The following is a 26,530-nucleotide window of genomic DNA, read 5'->3' as shown; positions in this document are numbered from 1 at the left end:
AAGGGCTCGATCCCAGGACCCTGAAATCATGACCTGGGCCGAAGGCAGGTGTTTAACGGCCTGAGCCACCCAGTCACCCTGAGGGTTGTGCATATTAAGTGCTGGAACTATAAAGTAAAGTAAGGAAATGATAAAAGCCAGGGCACTGATGACCTTAGGGGAGAGGGAGAAACTGTGAGTGTGAGGGGCGCACAGGTTCCTGGCTGCTGGCCCTGTTCTGTTTCCTGCCCTGGGTAGAGGATACATGGGTCTTCCCTTTATAATCATTTGTCAAGCTGTACATTGATGTTTTATGCATCTTTCTGTAGGTGTTTTATATTTCACAATAAAAAAGTTTTGGTGCACCTGGGTGGCTCAGTTGGTTGTCATGATCCTGGAGTCCCTGAATCGAGTCCCGCATCGGGCTCCCTGCTCAGTGGGGAGCCTGCTTCTCCCTCTGACCCTCCCTCCTCTCATGTGCTCTCTCTCTCTCATTCTCTCTGTCTCAAATAAATAAATAAAATCTTAAAAAAAAAAGTTTTGATTTGCTTTGTTTTATTTTTTTAAAAGATTTTATTTATTGGGGCGCCTGGGTGGCTCAGTTGTTAAGCGTCTGCCTTCGGCTCAGGTCATGATTCCAGGGTCCTGGGATCGAGCCCTGCATCGGGCTCCCTGCTCCGCGGGAAGCCTGCTTCTCCCTCTCCCACTCCCCCTGCTTGTGTTCCCTCTCTCGCTGTGTCTCTGTCAAATAAATAAATAAAGTCTTAAAAAAAAATAAAAGATTTTATTTATTTATTTGTCAGAGAGACAGAGACAGCACAAGCGGGTGAGTGGCAGACAGAGGGAGAAGCAGGCTCCCTGCAGAGCAAGGACCCCAATGCGGGACTCGATCCCAGGACCCTTGGATCATGACCTGAGCCAAAGGCAGGCACTTAACCAACTGAGCCACCCAGGTGTCGCTGCTTTGTTTGTTTTAAAGAGAGAATTTGGAATGTAAGGTAGGTAGGGAGGAACTAGTGAGGGATGCAGGACAGAGAAGCAAGGGGATGAAAATATATAAAAGAACAGTTCAGAGTCGGGGAGGATGGGTTTAAAGGTGCCAATATTCATACAATAGCAATTGTAGAAGAGGCCAGGGGTAATGGTAGAGTAGCAATGCTTAAAGAAATAACTGCTGAGGATTTTCTAGAATTGAAGACAGACTTATATCCAATTTATCTAACAGGGTAAGTAAAATCAAATCTAAACCCTGGCACATCATAGTAAAAGTGTAGAACATCACTGATAAGAACATGTTAAAACCCCCCCATCCCCAGAAAATAAGCCAGGTTATCTGTAAGAGAAACCACATTTAGATCAGAGGTCTCATTAGCATAAACAATGGCCAGAAGAGGGTGCCTGGGTGGCTCAGCTGGTTGAGCGACTGCCTTTGGCTCAGGTCATGATCCTGGAGTCCCAGGATGCAGTCCCCCATCAGGCTCCCTGCTCAGCAGGGAGTCTGCTTCTCCCTCTGACCCTCCCCCCTCATGCTCTCTCTCATTCTCTCTCTCTCAATTAAATAAATAAAACCTTTAAAAAAATGGCCAGAAGGGATGTAGGAGAAACAATGGTTTCACCTAAGGTTTTATACCCACCCCAGACAGAGGGCAAAATAAAGACAAATCTAAAAGGAATAGGCTTACTACCCGAGGCTCTTATAAGAGAACCACAAAAGGATGCCCGTCTGCAAGAAAAAAATGGGGGTAGAGCCATAAAAGGTTTGACCCCAAAGAAATGATACTGGACACAAAAAATGATAAAATAAGCCATTAAGTATGATTTACTATCTACTGATAAGAAAACAGAACTAATTACCACCTGCTTAAGAAAAAGGGGAGGGGCACCTGGGTGGCTCAGGCAGTTAAGTGTCTTGTGCGTCTTATGCTGAGACTCCTGATCTCAGCTCAGATCTTGATCTCAGGGTGGAGTTTGAACCCTGCGGGCTCCCCGCTGGGCAAGGAGCCCACTTTAAAAAAAAAAAAGAAAAAGAAAAAGGGGAAACGAAAACTTTAAACTCAATGACAGGATTGCTGGTGGAGGTCATAGAGGAAAAGTATTTGAGGTTATCATCATGGGTGGGACATTCAAATTACTAAACAACTATCAACAGTGCTAAGAAAATATATAGTTAAATAATATATTTTTTTAAAGTAGGCTCCACACCCAATGTGGGGCTTGAACTCATGACCCTGGGATCGAGTCGGATACTCTACCAACTGAGCCACCCAGGCGCCCTACGGTTAAAATAGTATCTTCAAAACTTAAAGGTACCCAGAAAAGAAAAGAAGCCCAAAACAACAACAACAACAACAACAACAACAACAACAGGAAATGCATGATTTTGCTTCCAAATCAGCAGAGGGAGAATGCAAAATTAAGACTTAAGATGTGCTGCTACAGTTTCAGTTTTTAAAAAATGGAGAGTAAATTTTTAATACCTCAGATTGCCAATCCTAACAATTTGTCAAATTAAAGAAATGATTATTAAATATACACTTTGTAAGCACTTACAAAAAATGGAAGTGGTGTGACCATGTGGGATTACCAGGAATTGACTGAGAAAAAGTTTTACCAATGTAGCTTTATGCTTTGCCCTCTTTTTTGGTTTGGTTCAAGTTTTTTACATGTCTATTAATTGAAACAGAAAGTGAGAAGATACAGAAAAAAAATAAAGAATCTCATCTACTGTGAACGTGTGTGTGTGTGTGTGTGTATAAGTGTGTATGTTGTGACTCAGGCAGGCTGTTAGGTTAGCAGACGAAGCAAGGGACAAATCTGAGATGCACTGAAAAGAAATGGACTCGGGAGACTGGAGATGGCAGAGGGGTGGCCAGGTGTCTAGATTTTGATGTCCAATAACCTGAATTTGCATCCTGGATCTGCTACTAACTAGCTGTCAAAAGTTACCATGGCCAAGTGACTCCAATTTCACTTCCTACTCTCAAATGCCTTGTGAGGACATAGCGAAAACTGTTTGTCAGTCTTATCTACTGTCCCTCTCAGCTTTAAAATTCTATGAATCTTTTATTTATTTTTATTTTTTTTATTTTTACATTTTTTTTAAAATTCTATGAATCTTTTAAAAAATTACATGAACTGAAACAAAATCTTAAAGCATATGCTTGTTAAGTTTCCAGATGAGGCAAAACTGGAAAAGTAACAGAGTAAAGCGTGAAAAAGAATCTAGACTGTGTCACTGTAGGTTGAAATCACTATCATGAAATTTGACAGGAAGAAGCAAAGACCTGAATATAGATTAACAAAAGATCTGCAGGGGCACCTGGCTGGCTCAGTTGGTAAAGCATGTGACTCTTGATCCTTGATCTCGGGGTCATGAGTTTAAGCCCCAGCTTGAGTGTAGAGATTACTTAAGAGGAAAAAAAAAAAAGATCTGCACAAATACGGAGCGGAGAGGACATGGCATGACAGTGAGTCATTTGAAAAACAGCCAGATATTTTAACATCTGCTTCTAGAGCCAATGATATGATGGGGTTATTAGACTAATTAATGAACTCTCAGGCTAGAGTAGCAGAAGCAGTGTTTGTGGTCAGAGAGGAATAAATCACACTAGTAAGTACAAGTCAGATTACATGTAGAATATTCTATTCCATTCTGGAAGAGTCTGACAAATTGGAATGCATCTAATGAAGGGAGTCCAGAACTAGAAAGCATCCAGAAACCATATGACATCAGGGCACTGGGGAAGTTTTTTTTTTTTTTAAAGATTTTATTTATTTATTTATTCATGAGAGACAGAGAGAGAGAGAGAGAGAGAGGCTGAGGGAGAAGCAGGCTTCCCACGGAGCAGGGAGCCTGATGCGGGACTCGATCCCAGGACCCTGGGATCATGACCTGAGCCGAAGGCAGACGCTTAACCATCTGAGCCACCCAGGCGCCCTGGGGAAGTTTTTCCTGGAGTAGAAAGACCCAGAAAAAGTGACAGCCGCGGGGCGCCTGGGTGGCTCAGTCGTTAAGCGTCTGCCTTCGGCTCAGGTCATGATCCCAGGGTCCTGGGATCGCGCCCTGCATCGGGCTCCGTGCTCCGCGGGAAGCCTGCTTCTCCCTCTCCCACTCCCCTGCTTGTGTTCCCTCTCTCGCTGAATCTCTCTCTGTGAAATAAATAAATAAAATCTTCAAAAAAAAAAAAAAAGTGATAGCCGCCTCCTAGTATTTGAATGCTCTTGACAGCTGATCCAGGTCTAGTGGTAGAGGTGTTAAGAAGCAGTTTTTGGTGCTATCTTCAAACAGAAGTTGTAGGGCTATCGGTGAAGGAAAGAGAAGGCTCTTTGTACTGGGAGGGAAGTTAAGACCTGGTAAGCCCAATCCCAGAAGCCCTTTCCAGGTCTAAGGCATCTCTAATTCTAAACGACTGACTGTCTCCAGTATAAGGAAAAAAGAGAGCTGCTTCCTCAATTGCTATAGGTAACTTTTAACAGACGGTACATATTCGACGTGCCCAGCTCTGTACTAAGCACTTTCCACAGGGGGAAAGAGAGCAGGACAGGGCTTATAGGAATTCACCTTTTGAGAAATGATATGATACCATTATTACACAGACCAAGTGTTTCCCAAATGCTTCTATTATCCATAGAGAAGGGGTTGGGGGAGAGAGAACACAGTGCTTATGTCAGGAGGGGTCAAGAAAAAAATGGAAATAAATTCTTCATACTCTAGGCAGAGCAACTAATAAAATGTCTGAACTATAAACAGAAGTCTAATACTTATGACCAAATTATTCTCGATACTTTAGGAAACAAGCCTCAGTAAGCCTTCAGATCGAAGGGAACCATTTAAAATGAATTGTAAAGAGATGCCTTTAAGAAATGTATCTAAGGGGAGGGGTAGGGAATGGGCAAAATGCATGAAGGGGAGAAGGAGACACAGGCTTCTAGTTATGGAATCAATAAGTCACAGGAATAAGAGGCACAGCATAAGGAATACAGTTAACGATACTGTAATAGCTCTGTATGGGACACATGGGAGCTGCATTTGTGGTGAGCAGAGTCCAATGTGTAAGCTTGCTAAATCACTAAGCTGTATACCTGAATCTAATGTAACATTGTGTGTCTACTATACTCGACAACAACAACAAAAAGAATGCGGGGGGCCTGGCTGGCTCAGTCAGTAAAGCATGTGACTTGGGGTTGAGTTTGAGCCCCACATTGGGTGTAGAGATTACTTAAAAATAAAATCTTTAAAAAAAAAGGATGTATCTGATTTGATAAAAAGAATACTGCTTCTTTGATCTTACCAATAAAAGTTAGTAATGTTTCTAATATAAATTCACCATGCCCTACAGACTTAGACTGATATATTCCTACTAGAATTTACAAATGTGTTTGAAACAAATACTTCTGCTGAAAAAAGGCATAAATCTCCTCACTTTCTTCCCCACACCAAAATTGGACACAAAATTTATTTTTAAGGGGAGACACGTGAAGAGAGTTCCTCTGCTTTTGTGCCCAGTGGTTCTCTTTGGAACACTGGGGTACTGTAGTTATAAAAACACAATTTTCCAGCTGACAGAAATACTTGGGAGAGCAAGTCAACACCTTCATTAAACTTCAGAGATAGAAAACCTTACACTGCCAAGCGACTACAAGATGCCACAAGGGACTGGTAAAGAGCCAAGGAGCCCATACACTCAAGATCTCCTAGGAGTCCTGACCCCAGCTCAGTCCCGGATTCCTTCCACTCAACCAAATGCCAAGAAAAAAACTGAGTTTTTTCAGTCCTATGTATTAAGATTTACCAGAAAAGGTGTTAGAAAGCACCACGATTTTCACTGGCTTTGATTGTTTGCCATACTACCCATAATGATTGAAAAGTACTTACTTCCAATGCATAATACACTGGTTTGTCTCTGCCAAGCTTGTAAGCCACTGTGGTCAGAAGGCCATGCTCAGAAAATACACACTGTAGGAAAGACAAAAATATTTCAGTAGCCAGGAAAATGAAAAGATAGCGGAAGAATATTTTTTAAAGCTAAGATGACCTAGGTACAAAAATAATTCAATAAATATGTAACAATTAAAAAATAAATCTTAAGTCAAAATTACCAGTATTAAGGACAATACATTTAAACAGTACAAAATGTTTATCCCTTGTTCCAAATTAGATTTGCATTAAGAATCTGACATGGTCCTAGCATAGATATCCCACCAGCAATCAAAATCACACATGAAAAAATTCAAAGAACCTAAAATAGTTCTTACTAGAGCCACTTAAATTTAGTGATCTTCATCATTTTTGGTGAGCTCTAAATTAAACCCTAATAAAGATTAAATAAAATCTATAGAATCATAAGTAACTTAATAGCAAATTATGCTCAAGCATTATTTATATGAAGTTAAAGACGACTTTCAATCTTTTAATTAGGAAAAACCAACCTTGCGGCCTGTATTACATAGTAAGAAACAGCCTGTTCCATACCTATAGTTGGGGGAAGAATGAACAGTGTGACAATTTTATTAAAAATAAATCACGAAACATCAATAATACAAGTCATTTAAACTGACATACAATAAGTCATTATCTTAAAGTTTTAGAAAAGTTCCAAAAGTTAACAAGCATCACACACTCCTTTTGGAATAACGTTTTAAAGACTAAGTCTAGAAGAAAACGTACTTAGTGCAATCCTAAAGGAAAAATGCAAGCATGGTATTTAGTGCCTAGTCACAGCCCAGGACTGTGTTTATAAAGTACCACCAAATGACAACAAATTCTACGTCCAGTCACATTGCTACTAACCCACATGGAATGAAGCACTTCACTGATGGGGCAGGCTGCTTAGCTCTATCATTAGTCCAATCATGAACTGAGAAACACTGCTATCTTCTGGCATGGAGGGGAGGCTCGGTCCAGAATGCGGGAAACTGGAGATGGACCTTGGCGAGGGGAAAGCTACTGAAGGCCTCGCTTTCCTGTTCTCTCTGCAGGCTAGGCTATTCTACCAGGTGGGAGAGTCAGAGCGAGAATGGAACATGGCCTCCACAGAAGACCTGGATTTATTTTACGGCAGCCTTAAAAGTATAAGCTTTGGACTTTGCAACAAGTCTGGACATGAGTGAGGAGTTTTGACATGTGCCAGGCAGAGAAGTAATCCAAAGTGATACCAGTAAGGGTCACAGGGAAACAGTTTTCCACTGTGAGCTGTGACTGTCCCCCTTGGCTCTCTACAAACCGTTCTGCCCAAGCTTGGGATTCCCTCCCCACGGGCCTTGCTGCTGTGCTCTTTGATATTCTGGCAGGTGGGAGAACAGGGAGCACTCAGTTCAGGGGCAGGCAGAAGGATCCCAGCAGAAGCCACTACCAGTAAGCACGAAGGCAGCAAGCCCCATCATGTGGGTGTGAAGCAAATAGAAACCGAGGGCAATTTTTTCCTCTAGCAAACATTTTTCCAGGCACCACTGTTGTGAATAAGAATTAACCCAAGACATCCTATCTCTCTTCACTCAAATATATATTCTCTGCCTGTAGCCAAACAGCCAACACATTCAGGGAGCACGTGATTAACGAATATCTACGTTTTTAAAGATAACAGTCAACTAACACTAGGTACAGGTAATAACACATTTATGAATGAAAACACATAAATCACTATACCCTTTTACTTTCACAATGCTGAAAAAGCTATATATTTTATGTTAATCTCCTTTAATAAATATTCTTAAAAATGGATTACCTGTTTCATGCTTTAAAAAGTTAATTATTACCCGTTTCACCGCTTTTTAAAGGAGAAATCTGTACCAATTTAGCCCCCATATAAACACCCTGCATACCGAAGAGTAGTGTACGAATCTTAAAAGTAGCAAACTGACACAGAGGCTCAAGGCATTTAATAAAAGTGAATTCTTAAGTGAGTATACTTCACAAGTAATTAATGAGCATTATCAATGTATGAAGTGACTCTTGCTACCTACAGGCCACAACTTTCAAAGCAGTATACAGGCAGTTATTTTCCTCTGAAATTTTATTATTTTTTCTTCCCATACATCAAACATATATGGGGCTTTCAGCGTTTATATGGTCGACCTATCCTTTCTCAAGACTGCACTGTGTTTGAACATCGCGGAAGGTTGCCGGACTTTTCTAATCTCAGTGAAGGTGAAGGCTGCCCACTATCCCACATGGAGGAGTGTGAGTGGCCCCGGCCGAAGCCGTGAAGGTCAAGGCCTCCTTTAGAATACCTCATGCCTCTGGGGAGAGAGGGCATCTATCTTAGGTTCTCGTCCTTAAAAGCAAAATTAAATGCTCAAATAATCCATGTTCATTCAAGAAAAATCAGAAAATATAGAAAAGCTGAAAGAAAAATGAGAATCACCCATAATCTGTTCCTCGGCACCAAAACAGAGCCGGGCTTTCCGCTGAATTCTGAGCTGGCCCTCATGTGCTCCCTGCTGAGCTTTGAAGAGACTGACCAATTCTCAGTCCCACCCTCTCCAACCTCTTAGGACTTCATCCGGCCCATCACTTCTCTCTCATTCATTGTACAACTCCCATCTGGTCTCTGCTCGGACTCCAAAGAAACATTCTCTGCTCTTGTTGTAACTTAAAAGCACAAACAAAATCCCCCACACTTGGCATGATCCTGTCAACTTAACAAACTGCCTACTTGGCTCACCATTTCTGGATGGCCATTTTTGCAAAGTACATTCTGTCTCGCTGTCTCTGTTTTCTATCTGCTCACATCTCTTTTGGCCATTTGCAACCCGGCTTTCATCTTGAGCATTCTCCTAAAGCTTCATTCTGAGAAGTTACCACTGAAGGCCTACTTTCTGTGTACAATGGTCTCTTCTCATTCTCAGCCTCCATAACCTTTTTGTAGCAGTTTGCACCTCTGACCAAGCCCCCCTCTCTTAAGTGTCTCTACCCCGGATTTCCACATGAATGAATAATTGCAGTCCATTTTTATGAATTTCCCATCCCTGTGTCTCTTACTTCTCCTAACTTTTTCTTGGTAATTGTGTCTATTCCTATTGCTTCAAAAATCACCTCTAAATAAGGAAATGCAAAATCTCTACTTTCATACTGAACTCATTCCATATTTCAAATGTGTGCAATACACAGCTTATCAGAACCACAAACATGTCCCAAACAGAAAGTATACTATTCAGACCTGTTCCTGATAGTGGGCTAAGCCTACACACTGGGCTGAGGTGACTAGACTCCATACCTACTTTCTGTCTCTTGTCCCTCCACAGTGCCATGAATACCCCCCTACAGCCTCCCTCTCTGTCCCCATCCTTTTTAGTCCTTGTCCTTGTGACCAGGATGCCTGCATGGCGTTTTTGCCTCTAGTCTCTCCTCACTCTGGCCAAGGACTTCAGTATTATTAATGAACAGTTCTAGTCACTCTGAACACCAGCTCATAAACCCGCAGAAGTGTCCCACTGCCGAATCAAGAAAAAAACTCCTCAGTCTGAAATTTAGGGCTTCACGATATGATCCTAGCCTTACTTCCTACTACTGCCCTACCTGAATGTTCTCTACATTCTCTAAACAAAGTCTTCATTTCGCTCTTTGCGAGTTTTTCAGTGTTCCGTGCACTCACCAATATAGCTCCTTCTTCAAAACACCTCGTTATTAACATAATCTTTTGCGATTTTTCTCCCCATCCTTTGAAACCCAAGAGCAGTATTTCAAAGTTTCTTATGGCACATAAGTTCTGACTTCTCAGATGATTAAGTGTGTATTTGTCTTCTCTCCCCTCAGGAAGAGAAATACAAGCCCAAAGAACTTATGATTTTCTATTTCCCTCCTCCAACCTACAGCGGCTTGGCTTAAATTCACCATTCCAGGACTTGGCTGATAATGCTTAAGCGGGAAGGGAGTCGAAAGAGAAGGAAAAGCCGACAATTTTATTGGAAATGTCCCATGTGCTCTACACTGTGTTAGGTACTTGACAGAGAGAGAGAGCCTCTGATTTACTAGCACTACCATGCCTGGCAGAGGAGGAAAGGTGGAGGGGAAATAGCCTAGTTTTCCATTATTTCTCTTGACTCCTGGTGCAGCTGTCTGGAAGCTAGAATTCAAAGAGTCTGTTTCCAGACCCATGCTCACTCAAGCTCGCTTGGTCATAACCTCAGGATACCATGACCTGCAAAGATTACATATCTCCCCTGCTCTCACACAGATGATGTCACACTCTTGCATGAGGACCGTGGACCATGCTGGGCCACAAGAACATGTCATTGAAAATGGGAGACATTCTATTATCCACAAAAGAAGAATTTAATCACTGAGGTTAACACTGATGAGAGAATTAGGAAATCCTCTAGAAAAGAATAAATGTAGATAGTCTCCCACTTGGTGGATGGGACTCCTTCCTACACAGGGTATAGTAACGCAGAGATTTTCAGAGCCCCGGCTAAGTGGAATCAGATGCATCTGGGGGCAAAGACTGCTCCTTTCACTTAACTAGCTTCACCACTCTGACATCTGTTTTCTTATCTGAAAATGCAAGAAATCTCATCACTCTTAGATATGGGGCTTGTTACAGATGCCCCAGGTCTGAGTAGTAAGGAGACAAGATTAGGAAACAAATGCACCAAACCTCTACTTTCATCATTCCTTCTACTTCTTGTCCAAGGAGAAATGCCAGATAATGAGGAGAAAGCACAATGCCAGGAAAACAGCACTGGAAATCCCACAAAAATATAACTTTACAGTTACAGTGAGAAAGTCTAAGGCAGGAACAGTATGTTGAGAAATATAGCTCATTTTTAAAAATTTTCAATTAAGAAATATTTTTTTAAAGATTTTATTTATTTATTTGAGAGAGACAGTGAGTGAAAGAGAGCACGAGCTGGGTGGGGGGGGGCAGTGGGGTTTGAGGGCCAGAGGCAGAGGGAGACACAGACCACCCCCCACGCTGAGCAGGGAGTCGATGTGGGGCTCGATCCCAGGACTCTGGGATCATGACTTGAGCTGAAGGCAGATGCTTAACCGACTGCGCCACCCAGGCACCCCCAAACATTTTTTAAAGTATTCTCTACACCCAACCTGGGGCTCGAACTCATGACCTGAGATCATGAGTCGCATGCTCTATGGACTGAGCCAGCCAGGTGCCCCTGAAACATAATTTAAATCATGGCTCTTCCTCCCATCTGCTCTGCCCTCCTCCACCCCCCCCCCCCCCCACCAAACAAAACCATTAACACTTCAAACCAAAATTTAGTTTCTGGATGGAAAAGGTATTGAATTTTATAAATTAAGGTCTTTACAAGCCTTAGCATTGTGTTTACATTTATTTGAAGGAGAGAAAGAAAACTAAATGGCAAAAAACTTATTGGAACTCTTAAGCTATTGATTTTCAGCCTGGATGAACTTCAACAGATTTTCCTCATTCAAAGCACCAAAGGGAGAAACAAATAAAACACCATTGTTTTTTGGGTCTGTTTCTTAAACTCACGTATTTTTGGCTTGTCCATCCTGGAAGCACATTTGTCCCACCAATGCAGCAGACTGGTCCCCCAAACACTGAAAGCACAAGTGACAATAAAGAACACTAAGACAATGTTATTAATTTCCCTTTTTGAACAGCCATAGGATTTATTTTTCCTTTCTTTCATTTATCAAGGAAAGAACTATCTTGATTTTTGCATTGCTTCCATTTGGCCACTTCCCCATTTCTTAATATCCCCTACAAGATAGTAGGTATGGGAAGGAAGAGTTAGAATTTGGTCAAAAGGTTCTCAATGGCCCACACTGTGTCACCTAAGAACAAGAATCAGCCAATTTTGCTGCTTTTACCTTTCTTCCATAGTTTTGGAAGGGGCAGGCTGATTAAGATAGAGGAAGAAACCCCTCACATGGAACCGGGTAGGGCTGGGGAGGTAGCAAGGAGATGAAACTTACCCCAGATATTGGCACACCTTCCAAGGCCCCAGCTTTCTAATAAAATTTTAAAAAAGGATTATGAGTAATCACCAACTATTGTTTCTACTAACACAACTGCAACAGGAATGAACACGAATAGCAACATGCCAGAGCATGTGGGCAGACAAGACAAAGCAAGTGTTTCAACTACATATGTGATTCAGAGACAGATACTAGACATATTTCTAGAATGACAAGACGACACATGGTATTGGAGAATGGACATCAAACACTGGACTGGGAATCGGGAGACAAGGGGTCTACTCTTGGTTAGTTCGTGTTAAGCCACTGAGCAGGCTGCTGAAACTTCTCTATGCCTCAATTTCCTGATGTATAAAACGGAGTCCAGGTAACATGAATGCCTAGGTCTAATAGCTCTTTGTTATCGGTGCCATTAATAAGGAAAACTAACACATCCTTTAAAACAAACATATCAATAGCTATCAAACCGGCATGGAACAGCCTCATTTTGGAAGGCGGTATTTTACCATCTATCCTTCCTTACCCAAACTGCTTTTAAGAGAAGTAAGAAACCCAAGAGCGTTTGGGTACTGGGTATTACTTGTTCATAGCTGACATCATTCTTCAAGTTTAGATAAGCAAGAGTTAATTTAGGTCACGAATATGGCTAGCATTCTAGGGAGAAAAACGAGATTTAAGTGGCTGTGTATTTTACCAAACTTCATTAAAAAAATACTCTAATACAGAGCAATTTGTACTGGTATTAAGGAATTAGGGGGAAGGAACGTGATCCGTGAAGTAGTGTGATGTGCTAGGAACAGGGCCAAACAAAAGCTTTCCACTGAGTGCCCCCTTGGTCTCCCATTTGTGATCCTCTAGGAGCTTCAGGTTCCCTATCTAGAAGAGTAAGGGAAAGAATAGAAGCTGCCTCACATGGCTACGATGAAAAGGAAGTAATAGCATATATGTGGAAACCCTGTACAAAACAGAAAACATCTTCTAGATGGTGGATATTATTTTATTTCTTTCATGCTTTCTGCTTAATTCAAGACCTGCCTTTTTTATTTACTGGATATACTCTTAGGAAACCTGAACCTGGATAATAAGTGAAGGGTACACTTCATAAGGAACTGAAAGTGAATCCGTAGGTAACCGAGAAGCTATCTTCATATACTTAAGTATGAGAAGAAGCCTTTGCTGACACTATTGAAGGTTTTATCAAACTACCAGCAGGATCTACTAATGTGCATTCAGGCACATAAAGCGCTCCTTTTCCTTCACAGGGAGGGGTCTCTGAAGGATTCCTGGCAATGTCCTCTGGTGAAGCATGCAGAAAAAGTGACAGTGCATTTCCAACTAACTAGTCTGAAAGGTTGGTCAAGTATCATTTAAGATAGGTGTTTAGGACATTTAAAAACTACGCCTAATTTCCCTGTTACGCCAAAGCCCAAAGCACATCACAACTGTACTTTGTCATGGGGAACATCAGAATTTCTCATTCCAGAAAACTAGTTTAGTCTTTTATTTTGAAATACCATTTTCAGTCTTATGGGAAACTTAAAAACAAACAGACATGACTGAGTTTAAAGAAAACCTAGAGCTTGTCTAGAGCTTATAGCAATTTGGAGGGTCATGGAGATTCTAGACAAATCTGCTTAGTAAATGGACTTCTGCTTGTCTAAAACTAAATGGAAATGCACTGTATCTTTTCCAAATGAATGGGTAGCATAATTGGTGGGCAACCTACTCACCAGACTATGAGAGATTTTCTATAGTCAGCAAGGGGGAAAAAGGAGGACAGAAGCATAATATTTTAAACGCAAGAAAAAAACTAGGCCAGTAAATGCTTTTTCAACCATTCTCTAAAACTGTTTCTCAAGGATAAGTTTTTTTCTCTGACCCAAGGCAGTCTGTAGACAGCTATGAAGTCATCCAAGCACATTCATTGTAGATGAGCCGCGCTTCCCTTAAAAATTTCCATGATGCTTTAGAAGGCTTTATTATAAATGAAATATTTAAGGACTCTGCTCAAGCTTTATCCAGAGCACTTAGTATTCAACTCTGTTATTACTAACTCTGTAAGTAGTTTCTAATATTTGTCATGAAATGTCTAAACAATATATTTTTTTTTTTGCAATTGACCTTAGATGTATTTTTAAATTTTATCATAAATTCTAGATTTTTGTGCTCAAATACCAGTTCAAATCCTCCTGGAGGTTTTCATCCCTGATGCGTAATCAGAGATACTCAGTGATGCTAATCACACTTTTTGCTGAAAGTACTTTTTCTCTCCGTTTCAGTGAAAGCAACAGTAAAATGTCCATTATGGAAACCAATTTAATTAGCAATCACAAATCAGAAACAGACTCTTTGTTTTCAGTTTCTTTGCTAAAGTTTTGCTCAGGCTGACAAAGAATCTAATATAAAAACGTGGTTTAGCCATTAAAAGAGATTCAACAGGAAAAAGAACACTAACATGTGAAGAGTCCTTCCCATAAATTATAAGCACATACCACAACTACTAAAGTTATTTCAATTAAAAGAATAAACAGGCTCAAACATTCCCATGCCACCTTCTGTAGTTAGATTATTGCATAAATACCTTAAAAGTAGAATACTCAAAGAACAGCCAATGAAAGTTTATAAAATATAAAACCAACTGGTAAGAAGGATTCTAAAATTTAAGTTATAAAACTATTTAAACAGCACTAATTTCTTATTTTATATACTACCAATACTTACAGAAAAGTCAATTCTCAAACTAGAAAATGTAACACAACTGACTTTTGAATTCTGAATAGTAAAGCTTTTTTTAAAAATGAATTTTTTTTTTTTACCATTAGGCCATAGATCTCAGAAGAACTCCGGACATTTGGAAGAATTTTCATCGGAATTTCAAAAAATCTGAAAAACAGTATGACAATATTGGGTATATAACACTATTTTAAATAAATATCTAGAAATATTTATATGTATTTAAAGACAAAATTGTAAATAGCAATTAAAAAATGGACGTATTTGAGTGCAGAGTTAAATAAGCCAGCAGAACATAGTTGTGTGTTTGGGTATTTATCATTCTAACTTTATACAAGCCGATAAAAAATAAGAAGCACACAGAAAACAAAGTACTTTTCTAAAGAGACCTAATCTTCCTAATCAAGACAATTAATTTGGCCTGTTTGCTACATATCCAACAATAGTCTCTTCTTTGAATACACAGTATAGACTTGTATACTATAGTTGAAATATCAACTATTAAAAGTTTGGTGCTCCACCAACATCTGAAAATAGTAAGATTTAGGTGATGAATAGCTAACGTATTGGGAAGTGCTTTTTAGGGGAAAACACAACTCACTCGCAGAGCTCTTTATCCCATTCCAGAGAATGAATGTTGAAAAGCATTGTCCTACTTGCATTTGTTACATCTGTACAGTGGACACCTCCATTGGCCCCTCCTGTCAAACTCTAGACGGAATAAAAGGATGTTAGATTTGTACTAATTTGCTATTTATTTATTTTTATTTTTAAAAAAGATTTAATTTAGTTGAGCGAGAAAGAGAAGGAGAAAGTGTATGTGAGTAGGGGGAGGGGCAGGAGGAAAGGGAGAGAATCCTCAAGCAGACTCCCTGCTAAGCGCAGAGCCCAATGCAGGCTCGATCTCAGGACCCTGGGATCATGAGGTGAGCCAAAATCGAAAGTCAGATGCTCAACCGAGGCACCCCCTAATTTGCAATTTAATTTACATGTTGTCAAGGGCCATAATCAGTAGCAGAGTACATAAAGCAGGAGAATGGAATGTGTCAATCACTTAATTTTCTAGTTTTCAGCAGTGTCTAATAGAAATACAATGCTAGCTACACGCATAATTTTAAATTTTCTAATAGCTACATTTAAAAAGTATAAAGCAGGTAAAGAGTAAAACTCTTGAAATTAATTTTAGTAAATTTTGGTAAAGAGTAAAACTCTTTACTCTTGAAATTAATTTTAATAACACTATATATTTTATTTAGCCCAATATATCCAAAATATCCTTTTATTTATTTATTAAAGATTTATTTTTTAAAAACTTTTCAAGTAATCTTTACACCCAACATGGGATTTGAACTTACAACCCCGAGATCAATAGTCGTATGCTCCACTGGCTGAGCCAACCAGGCACCCCCAAAATATCTTTTAATATAAAAAATTACTACTGAGACATCTTACCTATGTATTTATTTATTTAATTTGTAAGTAATCTCTACACCCAACGTGGGCTTGAACTCACAACCCTCAGATCAAGAGTCGCATATTCTACTGACTGAGCCAGCCAGGCACCCCAACATTTTACCTACTTAAGTACAGTATATATTTTACACTTACAGCATATCTTGATTCACACTAGCCATATTCGAAGTGCTCAGCCACACGTGCTTAAGTGGCTACCATATTAGACAGAATTCTAGTAAACTGGTCGTTAACCAAACAAACAAAAATCAGTTTTGTTTTCATCCGTTATCTTTGGAAAAGGCAGTCTTAATTACATTTGGCAAAGTGAAATATATCAACATGTCTGCCTCTTCAGGATCTTACAGAACTCTGTGCAGCTGTTTCTCTGTTTGTGATTTAGTTTTTTGGAGTAACAATTCTCATTGGCTTGTGCCTACCCAAGCACTATCCTGAAAGCAGAGTTTTCAATTCTCCCGTGTTAATACCCTCGGGCACTGCTGCTTTCTTTTGTGTGGGAGTGATAAGAGGTAAGAAAGGAACAACAGTGGAGGAAAGGCATCTCAGCATCCGGGGAGTAGGTCCCCCACCCCGCAGCTAACTGAGCTCCCTCCTGCAGCTCACAGGTGCCACACCCTGTCAGAACTACTGTCAGAACTATTTCAACTGTGACAGGTATGAAAACTGCGGGCCAAGAGAGCACCAAGCACAGTGTGCCCTGGCCAAGCACAGGGAGGGGTGAAGAAAGTACTGCTTCCTGGTACTGGTTCTGGAAGATCTGCTCTGTGGATCTGGCAAGTGAGAATGGGGCAACATTCCTCTGAAGCTCTCTTGAATGTTGAAAAAGATAATCACATACTTACTGAAGTAATTACAAATGAAATTGTATGTATGGGGATTTGCTTTACAATTATCTGTGGGGAGAAAGGGCATGTGAGTTTAGCTGAAACAAGACTGGCCACAGTTGATTGCTGTAGCTGGCATGTTGTTGCCGAGGTTCATTACACTAGGCCCTCTCCTTCTGGGTATATTTGAAAATGCCCATAAGAAAAATAACAGAGAACAAAAAAGAGAAAGGGGGAGAGAGAACATGTACTTTTAAGATAACTCCGGGAAATGTCAAAAATGTTAGTTTCTACTCATCTGTGTTCAGCTTAGGCAAAGAGATTATCCATCGAAATTCCACTATGATTTTTTCATATTATGGCTTAATAAGAGACAGCTGTGTCATGCTGAAAGCACATGCTAAAAGTCACACAGGTGTTCTATTAGGTTAAATAGTTACTTCTTTTAAGAAATGACCACTGGAAAAGAGCATGTGATAAGCAAGAGAAAAAGACTACCTAAATTACTAATTACTAATTAAATTACCTAAATTACTTATTCGAAAGATAATAAATATGAGATGTGGTTTTGGTAATCACCCTCCATTTTTATTGAAATAAAGCAAGAAAAATAAGGAGGAAGTAGGCAAAAATGCCTCTTACATGGGAGGCTGAAATGTTCTGCTGTCTCGAGTGGGTTTTCTTAATAATTTTGCCAACTAACAAGTTTCAACTCGGGGTGCCTGGATGGCTCAGCTGGTTGAGTGACAAACTTTGATTTTGGCTCAGGTCATGATCCCAGGGTTATGAGATCGAACCCACATCAGCTCTGTGCTGGGCATGGAGCCTGCTTAAGATTCTCTCTCTCCCTCGCCCTCCAACCCTCTCCCAGCTCACACATGCACACACACGCGCTCTCTTGCTCTCTCAAATAAATAAAACCTTTTAAAAAAAGTTGGAACTCTTGGTAGAAAATAGAGAGCAGGCAAGCCAGTCTAAAAAAATTCTGAAAAACTTTCTCCGTTCATACATTATATTTAAACGTACCCAAATAAGCCATGAATCAATGGTCCCAAAAAGAGCTCTATCTTCTTCAACAGCCCTCTGAACTTTCCTCACATTGTCAAGGAGCCAACGAAGTTTCACGGCACTGAAGTAAGTGCTAAGTGGAAGGCCTGTCTTGGACTAAACACAGTTATGAAATTCAGCCAGCAAATTAAGTTACCAACTAGTCTAAAAAATAAAACACCAAACTGAGAAACTCAATAAATCACAAAATATTCAATGGCCCTAAAGTCAACCCCATGGTATTATGGATAAAAATAATTTTCCTATCTCATGGCACAGGAAGGCATGTTCATGAACAAAGATCAGCGTGATATGTTTGCAGTTCAAAGAGCATCCACGTTGCAAGGTAAAGAGAAAATTAAATGACACAACATCCTGTAATCTGGATGGTGAACACGCAGGCGTTAGCTTTTGTGATGAGTATTACATGCAGAACCTAGTCTGAAACTCTGCCTTTTCACTTTATATTTCATGAAAGTGATATTTTAAACTATTAAAAATCAGAGAGTATATCAAACTATAACCAGAAAATTTTAGGTTTTAAAACATGTAAGACTTAATAACAATATACTTATATGTGTAAAAAATATACTATAAATATGTACATACACACATACATATTCAAATAACATAAGTGGAGAATAAAGTAGAGCTCAAGGACATGCCAGAAGGAAGCAACACGGAGTTGCTCCATATTAAGAAAGTAGTTGCCTAAGAACTCAGTGAGTACATTAAACAAAGGGAGGGTGTACTGAATAAAGGATAAATGCTAAATATAAAACACATATGGGCTTATCAATCTTCCTTGAGAATGGATCAGATCCAACTCCTATTTTTGTTAGTATATTAAATACCAAATATATTTATAAGGGCTGATGAAAGTGGTTAAGATGATATATACATCAAAATAATGCAACTATCTTTCCCCTCCCCTAATCCTTAGTTTCCTGACTTACCACCTACCCTACAGAGAGTGATACCTTTTTCCTTCTTATCTGCTATGGATATGTTTGGTAAAAAAATTCAAACCAAACCATTTAATACTTTACTGCACCCTGTAAGTTATGACTAACCCATGGTTTTCTAGCTTTCTTAGAATAAAAGTAAGATCAATACTCAAAAATAATGAGAGGAAATAATTTATGGGATTATTCCTCTTTGATTTGAAGGACCAAGGGTCATCCCATAAAGCCAGCAGTGAGGTAGTCGATAATATCTCATTTTAATGATTTAGGTAGCAAGTGTGAAAGTTGCCTAAAATGGCCCTGAAGAGAAAAACATGCATCACTTGAAGCAAAGTGCAGCTGGAGGTGGGGGTGAGGGTTGTGCATGGCGACAAAGAGGAACAGAATAGGAAATGGGTAAGGGTATATTTAGGACTAGCCAGAAGTTATTTGGGGGGTGAGGGTAGGGAATGGTTTGTTAAACTGCTACAGTTAATGGGATTTGAACCCTAGTTTCAGAACCAAGAACCACTGTTTTAAGAGTCCCACTGACAAATACAAAGGGGATATGCCAAAAAAACAGAACTTCCTTTGGATGCTAGGAGAAGTGGGCCTTGACCTTGATAAGAAAAATACCTTGCCTGTTTCAAAAATTCTCTGTCTCCCTTCATTTAACTCAAGAGAGCTAGCTCTACATATGGACTGAAATTTAGGCACTTTTTATCAGCCTCCTTCATATGAAGAAAGAGTTCAGTGAGGAGCTGGAGTGACTTTTAATTTCTCTCCCTAAATCCAGATGCCTAAAAACTCAAAAGCATCCAGAACTTTCTTTGACAGATAGGAGAAAACAAGAGGGAGTATGGTTTTTTGGGACACTTTATAATCCCCTCCAGCCTATCAACCTCAGAATATGAATCCTCTAATCCACTACAGGGCAAGAATTCTGACAGAAAGGTAAATACTTGAGTTGTCCTCAGTTGTCTGCAGAGAAATAGTCTATCAAACATATCAAATAACTATTGTGCAATAGGATGGAAGGCCCGAATAGTCTTTCAGGTGAAATCTCTAAACCTTTTTTAAAAACAAGCATTCTTACAGTATACTTTTGAAGAGATCTCTTACCTTGACAAAGTTATTATTTCCTGGAATTCTTTTACTAAGATTCTCAACGGTAGACTGGGTTCTCAGATCAAGCCACACTATAGACCAAAATATAATAACATATATGAAAAACTTCATTTTAAAAAATCAGATCTTAATGAAATCACTGTCAAGTATAGGAGACTGATTAGTTTCCATAAGCAATTAAAATGCTAGAGCTTTCAAAAGACTGAAATTAGAAAATTAGAAATGAATGGGCATATTGTTAGAAAAAAGAATAAATTTATGAGGAAGAATTTAAAGCTTTTATGCAAAATTATAGACCAAGTTAGGAGAACAATACAAACCTGAGGGCACTTAATTTGTAACCTTTTTATAGAAAAAAAAAAAACCATGAAAAAATGTTTGGGATAAGAAGTTTCTCAGAATACATGAGTACAGAGAAAATCTACGTGCTCGGCAGGCCAGTTGCCAAGGGCAGAACACACCGCTCAGGATCACCGTACTGGGTATAAAGCAGGTACCTTACAAAACTTGGGAGCAATTTGTGACAAAGCAGAGAACCTGGTACTATTTATTGAAGGAAAAAGTAAGATTCAGCCTCTCATGTATGAAATGCTTATGTACATTAAACTCTTCCATTTCAAAAGCAGGCTAGAAGCCAGAATTGTTAAAAGGTCACCATTCTTGCTCCCTGCTGGACTGTAAAAAATCTATTTTAAGAGATCAACATTATTTACACTAAGTAAGTTTTGTCCACTTTCTGATCCTCTAGTAGAAAATATTTCTGTTCTGCTTCAGGACAGAAGGCCTGAGAAAGAGAAGGTATCACATAGTACATAAAGCAACTGCGAAAGGTAACCAATAGGTCAGCTGAGTTTTATGTGTCAGCTTTAAGTTCTGTGCTTAACTTCTATCACTTTTAATCTGTTAGTGGTCACTTGGTATTTTTAGGCACTGACTGCGCTCAGAGGCCTCCTGAAAAGCTTCAGGCCCATCGCTTATTTAAAGGGCACCAGGGAAGATTAAACAGGCTTGTCCACTACACACGAGAATGCTGGCCACTTCATTGCAAAGTTTGGTTCACCCTTTAGACTATTCCTTTCTGTTCATTTAAAAACCAGTTCTTGGGGCGCCTGGGTGGCTCAGTCGTTAAGCATCTGCCTTCGGCTCAGGTCATGGTCCCAGGGTCTTGGGATCGAGCCCCGCGATCGAGCCCCGTATCGGGCTCCCTGCTCGGCAGGAAGCCTGCTTCTCCCTCTCCCGCTCTCCCTGCTTGTGTTCCCTCTCTCGTGCTGTCTCTCTCTCTGTCAAAAAATAAATGAAATCTTTCAAAAAATAAAATAAAATAAAAACCAGTTCTTTTCGGTAGTGAATTTTAATCAGTTTTTTCTAATTACTTAAACTGTCATTTCTCCTGAGGGCTGCCTGAGCTTGATTTTGACAGTGGCTACTTCAGGACAATGGACTGGTTTCTGCAGGTGTGAAAAGCAGCAAGAAAAGGCTCATCACAACTGAGGGAAGAGGAGGCAGGGAGGAACAGCAGGGGAATCCGTGGCCCATAGCACACATCTGCATTTGCTGCCCGCCACATATTCTTCGTGCTCCTGGGAACAGTATCTCAAATTCTCTTCAGGAAATCGTCCCTCCCTCATTCTCAGCCATGTGGCTTGCCGGAGATTCGACCCTACCCCCAGCTCCAGGATCACGTCCCCATCCCCATGACTGGTTCAGGAGACAGTGTGGTCTAATCAGCCCAACGGAGATTTGTGCTCAATCTGCCAGAGCCCCTCTCCTCAGCACCACTAGGCAGTGTGTGGCTGGGCCTGCTGCCCCCACAAAGAGAGAGAGCTGAACTGGCCACATCTGGAGCCATCCCAGAAGACTTGCGGGGAATCCAGGTCATATTGTCCAAGTCTAGAGTGAAACAGCATCTGAACTAAGCTATTGTTGCATTGCTGGTTCCATGAACAAAATAATTACTTTTTAAAAAAACTTGCACTTTATTTAATTAGGGCTGAGTTTTCTGTTTCTTGCAGTGTGACTGATATAAGCCATCAGCAGCAGCAGCATGGAGTTGGCAAGAACTCCCCTGTCCAGGGCGCCAAGGCAGTCCACTTCTCACAGAGGAGCGTACTGCAAGACTGTGATCAAAGTAGACCTTCCTCATAGGCAATCCCAGCAGGTGTTAACAGCAGTAATTGGGAAAAGCAGAGGAATTCAAGAGAGAAGTTTTGAGTCGGTGACAGGTAGAATTAACAAACACGTCTCAATTCTCAGTGTTTCGAGCTACACTGGGCTGGGGGTTAAAAATCAGTTGAGTGTGTTTTGACTACCTACTCTTAAAAAATGAAATAGGATGGATTAGAATGGAAAATAACAGAGTTCACTGAACTCAGTAAGGTAAGTACAGACTTGTGAAACTTTTTAGTTATGTGAGTTTGATGAATCGTGATGGAAAATATATTTCTCATCAAGGGACATGAACAAAGGACCTGAAAGTCATTGTTCTGGGCTGTTTAATGACTCAAAGCCTCCTAGATCATGGCTTTTCTGTATTTTAATGTAAATAATCACTAGGGAGCTTAAAGATGGACCCCATTCCCTGAAATTCTAGAATACTAAGAAGGTCCAGGGAGGGAGCCCAGAAATACGCCTTTTAAATAGGTGCCTGCCTTTTAAGAAACACTGCTATACTCCACAGCAGTGGTCCTTATCCAGAAAGCACAATGAGAATCCCCTGGAAAAATCTGAAATCACACATTCCAAGCCCTACCTTGCAGGATTCTGGTTGCAGGTCTAGGCAAGGAAGGCCCGAGTCTTTCTACTTTTGCTATAAGCATCCCAAGTTATTCATATTCTAGAACTTGAGAAGCTCTTTTCTAGGGCATGATCTTTAGGATATGCAATTTGTTCCAATCATTTCTTTAAAAACCAAATGACAGACAAACTGATGACCAGGTGGCTCCCCTGAGTCCCAGTGGCTCTGTGACTCGATTGCTCCTGGACAGTGACCACTTACATAACTGGGCACTTCCCTCCTCACTTGAGAGCTTGCAAGTATCCACAGTGGAATCCACAGAATCAACCCCTCAGTAAAATGAGTCAAGACACCAGACGTGAAATTGGGATGACCAAAGTTCTAGATCTTCCAATTTTGCCACCAACAAGCTATATGACTCAAGCAAGTCATTTCACCCCTCGTGGCTTAGATTTCCTGACTATAAAATAAGGCAGTTGGACTAGATGGTCTCTGTAGTCCCTCTCCTGCCATTATTCCATGATCACAGAAGGCTGGCAGATTCACTTTGTTTTTACAGCCCAAGAGACTAAAGCAATTAGAATACATGGAATGGAATTAGTATAACTGCCAAAGAGAAAAATGTCAGTGGTTGATACACTACCAAACAATTCACAAATGCTCAAAATTAATTGAATTAAGAACAAAAACATTAGAAAACTCATTAAAGAAGCTAAGATGGCAGAATTAGATTTGCAGGAAAAGAGACCAAAAGCCAAAGAGAAGACCCCAAGCTGGAGGACGAGCCCCTTGCGGAGGTAATTTCCGAGAACAATCAAAAGAAGTGCCAGATCCACATCCAGCAGCGGTGGTCAATTTCCCCCATCGTGTCTGAGTCGGAAGGCCGAGAAGTGAGCAGGAGCCGGAGCACCAATACCTGAGGAAGTGCCAGCAGCTGGAACTGAAGAGCCAGAGGGAACAACGGCAACTGGATCTGAAGGGCCAGGAGAGACTGGAGAGACTGGAGCGGCTGGAGCATTAGGAGAAATAATGGCAATTCATGCTAGAGGTGGCCCGATTCAAGGTCTGTGTTCTCTCGTGGACCACTGGGAAAATGGGAGACCACTTGGGCAAGTTCCCCAGAACGAACATTTTCTACGCATGTGAGCACAGAAAGAGCAAAGGAAGAGACATGGAGTGGACAGGAAACGAAGACAGGGCAGTCTGAGGCTCTGGTTTGGTGGACTTCATCCATGTGGACAAAGGCCAGGGAAATACATGCTTCTACTTCAGGATGACTCTTCCCTACCTTGCCACGTATCCGCGCCCTGCTTAGAGAAGTGGCTCAGCTGGTTACTGACTGCTCACCCAACCCGTGAATCGAAAAAGGCTGTGCGCTGTAGAGAGTGAGCCTTCCCTAGAGAGGGATGCGAAGGAGCATGCCACAGTCTCTGTTGTGGCAATTTACAGGAAGACGGGAAAAGGCTGCTCTGGGAAGGCATGGCCCCAAGAAAGCACTTTCCTGATAGGGTGGCAGGAAGTGAAGCCCACCACCACAGACAGGAGAAGCATGTCCTGAGGGAACAGGGGATTGCTAAGCTCCAGAGTCATTTGGAAAAAAAAAAAAGAAGGAAAACAGATGCTCGGGAGTCCAGAACACTATACAGCCTGCTTTTATAAGGCATGCCCCTTATTTAGACCCAGTAAATCTGATTTAAATGGTTCAAACCATGAAGTAAGTAAGTTTAAAAAAACCCAGTTGGATGATGCGATAAACTTTCATTTGTATTAAATAAAGTCACATCCAATGTAGGTCCATTAGATTTGGTCTGGTCTAAAAAACAAAGTTTTAAGAGTGAAGAGAAATGCGGTTACCTCAATGCCCACAGACCAGGGCCAGTTTGGTGACGTAGTTACAGTCCAGAGGAGGAGATGATTTTGAGAATATTTAGAAATTTGTATCATTTTTGGTTAGTCAGAACAACAGAAGGGAAAAGTACCTAAGAAAAAAATTTAAAAATAACTAGAAATAATCAGAATTATTTTCACTGGACTAGAAGCAAAGGCAAATAATACATCTCCTCTGGGAGGGCTGATTGTGAGCAGCTACAGGGCTGGCAGGGAGGTGAAAGCGAGGCCCCAGGTTCCGAAGCACACCCTAAGCAAGGACTGCTGACAGTTACACAAAGTGTTATCAGGTTGCTTCCTCCACAAGAGATAGAATAATAGTCAACCAGATTGCACTGCTATGTGTTATCACTTGCCAAAAGTTAAGCTATTAATTAAGCTGGGTAAGAGGTCACTTGCAAATGAGTCAAGAGGCAAAGGAGAAGAGGCTATAATTGATGACTGTCCCTCACCTGATGACATTTTCAGAAATCACACGGGGCCAAAGGAAAAATGGAGAGTTAGGGAGGGGGGTGATTTAAAACATACATATGCCCCAATGTGGGGGCCGAAAACTATTTCAGCTCTTAGGTGTATAAATGCCAGAATGCCAATGATTCACATGAGTGTGTGTGACCCAGGTAAGCTCTGCATTTCTCCTAAGAACACTTGTCATGTATAAATCGATCATTCCATCTGGCATTCCTGGATTAAAAAAGACTATCAGCCCATTCAGAACACTGGCCATGGCTAACACTACTGAAGCCTTCTAATCTGCTAGGCACTCCAAGTATTCTACATGTATTAACTCACTCATTTTTACCTCATGCCTAAGAGGTCCACACTTTTAATTTCTCCAATTTAACTGTTGAGGGAACAGGCACAGAATGGTAGTAAGTGGAAAAGCCATGATTTGAACCCAGAGTCTGAATCCAGCATGAAACCCCTACACCACAGGTAAGCCAGGATGAATTCAAAGTCTTAAACGGAATATAAAGAAATACTGAAGATCAGAAACCTCAAAGTTGAAATCAAAATCAGTTTCTTTTTAAATTGGCCAGAGTTGAAGAATTCATTAATTGCAAGCTACACAGAATTTTTTTACCCCGGATTGAAGGAAATGTAAGACATTCAAAGAATCTTGTAATAAAGGACTTGAAATAAGGAGAAATTAAGTATATCTGGATCAAGCTGAATATTCTAGATCTTACAAAAGTAAAAAAAAAAAAAAAAACCCTGCTCCCGTCCAAAGCAAAACAATAAAAACAAAACCACACTTTTGTTGTTTAAAGACAATTGTGCTTCCAAGTTTTAGGTAGCTTGTCATTTATGGTTTTCTTTCGTGCTGATACTCTGAAATATAATCCAGTCCCAGAAAAGGTTAAAAAAATTGAGCTCAAGGTTCCTTCAGATCTTGATAAATTATTACACAGGCTTAGTCACTGGCTCAGGGTTTAACCAGTACATAAAAAGTAAAAAAGGCGAAGAGGATGATTAATGTTTACAACTTCAATACTCTGCGTAAACAATTATATGTCATAGGGAACTATATTTTTTTGAAGATTTTATTTATTTATTCGAGGAGGGGGAGAGAGAGAGAGAAGAGGAGCAGAGACAGAGAGGGACAAGCAGACTGTGCTGAGTACGATCCTGAGATCATGACCTGAGCCGAAATCAAGAGTCGGACGCTCAACCAAATGAGCCATCCAGGCACCCCTATTTTTATTTTTATTTTTTTAATATTTTATTTGAACTAATCTCTACACTCAAGTGGGGCTCGAACTTACAACCCCAAGATCAAGAGTCACCGACTGAGCCAGCGAGGAGCCCCACAGGAAACCTTAAATCCAACATCTTAGAAAAAAATGTTTGCCATACCATTTAAATAAAGAAAAATGGA

General features: G+C 40.5%; 1 protein-coding gene across 4 annotated transcripts in view; it reads right to left on the bottom strand.

The window, feature by feature from the left end:
• Positions 1-26,530, bottom strand: part of GK (glycerol kinase) — an 82,474-nt gene that overhangs the window by 26,048 nt on the left and 29,896 nt on the right. For 2 of the 4 annotated variants that reach the window (XM_035001139.1, XM_035001157.1), the window contains exons 5-13: positions 20,025-20,101; positions 17,938-18,075; positions 15,216-15,325; positions 14,698-14,764; positions 13,612-13,629; positions 11,879-11,914; positions 11,433-11,500; positions 6,409-6,451; positions 5,855-5,935 (exon numbers count right to left, since the gene is read on the bottom strand). In XM_035001139.1, coding sequence (XP_034857030.1) covers positions 5,855-5,935; positions 6,409-6,451; positions 11,433-11,500; positions 11,879-11,914; positions 13,612-13,629; positions 14,698-14,764; positions 15,216-15,325; positions 17,938-18,075; positions 20,025-20,101 — 638 coding nt within the window. The remainder of the gene's footprint in view (positions 1-5,854; positions 5,936-6,408; positions 6,452-11,432; positions 11,501-11,878; positions 11,915-13,611; positions 13,630-14,697; positions 14,765-15,215; positions 15,326-17,937; positions 18,076-20,024; positions 20,102-26,530) is intronic. The other 2 variants (XM_035001148.1, XM_035001166.1) reach the window with 1 other exon arrangement.

The sequence above is a fragment of the Mirounga leonina genome, unplaced genomic scaffold, assembly GCF_011800145.1.
Source record: "Mirounga leonina isolate KUSES-001 unplaced genomic scaffold, KU_Mleo_1.0 Mir_101595, whole genome shotgun sequence".
NCBI classification, from domain to species: domain Eukaryota; kingdom Metazoa; phylum Chordata; class Mammalia; order Carnivora; family Phocidae; genus Mirounga; species Mirounga leonina.
Note: the sequence above shows the minus strand (reverse complement) of the source record. Positions and strands in the feature narration are given on the sequence as shown.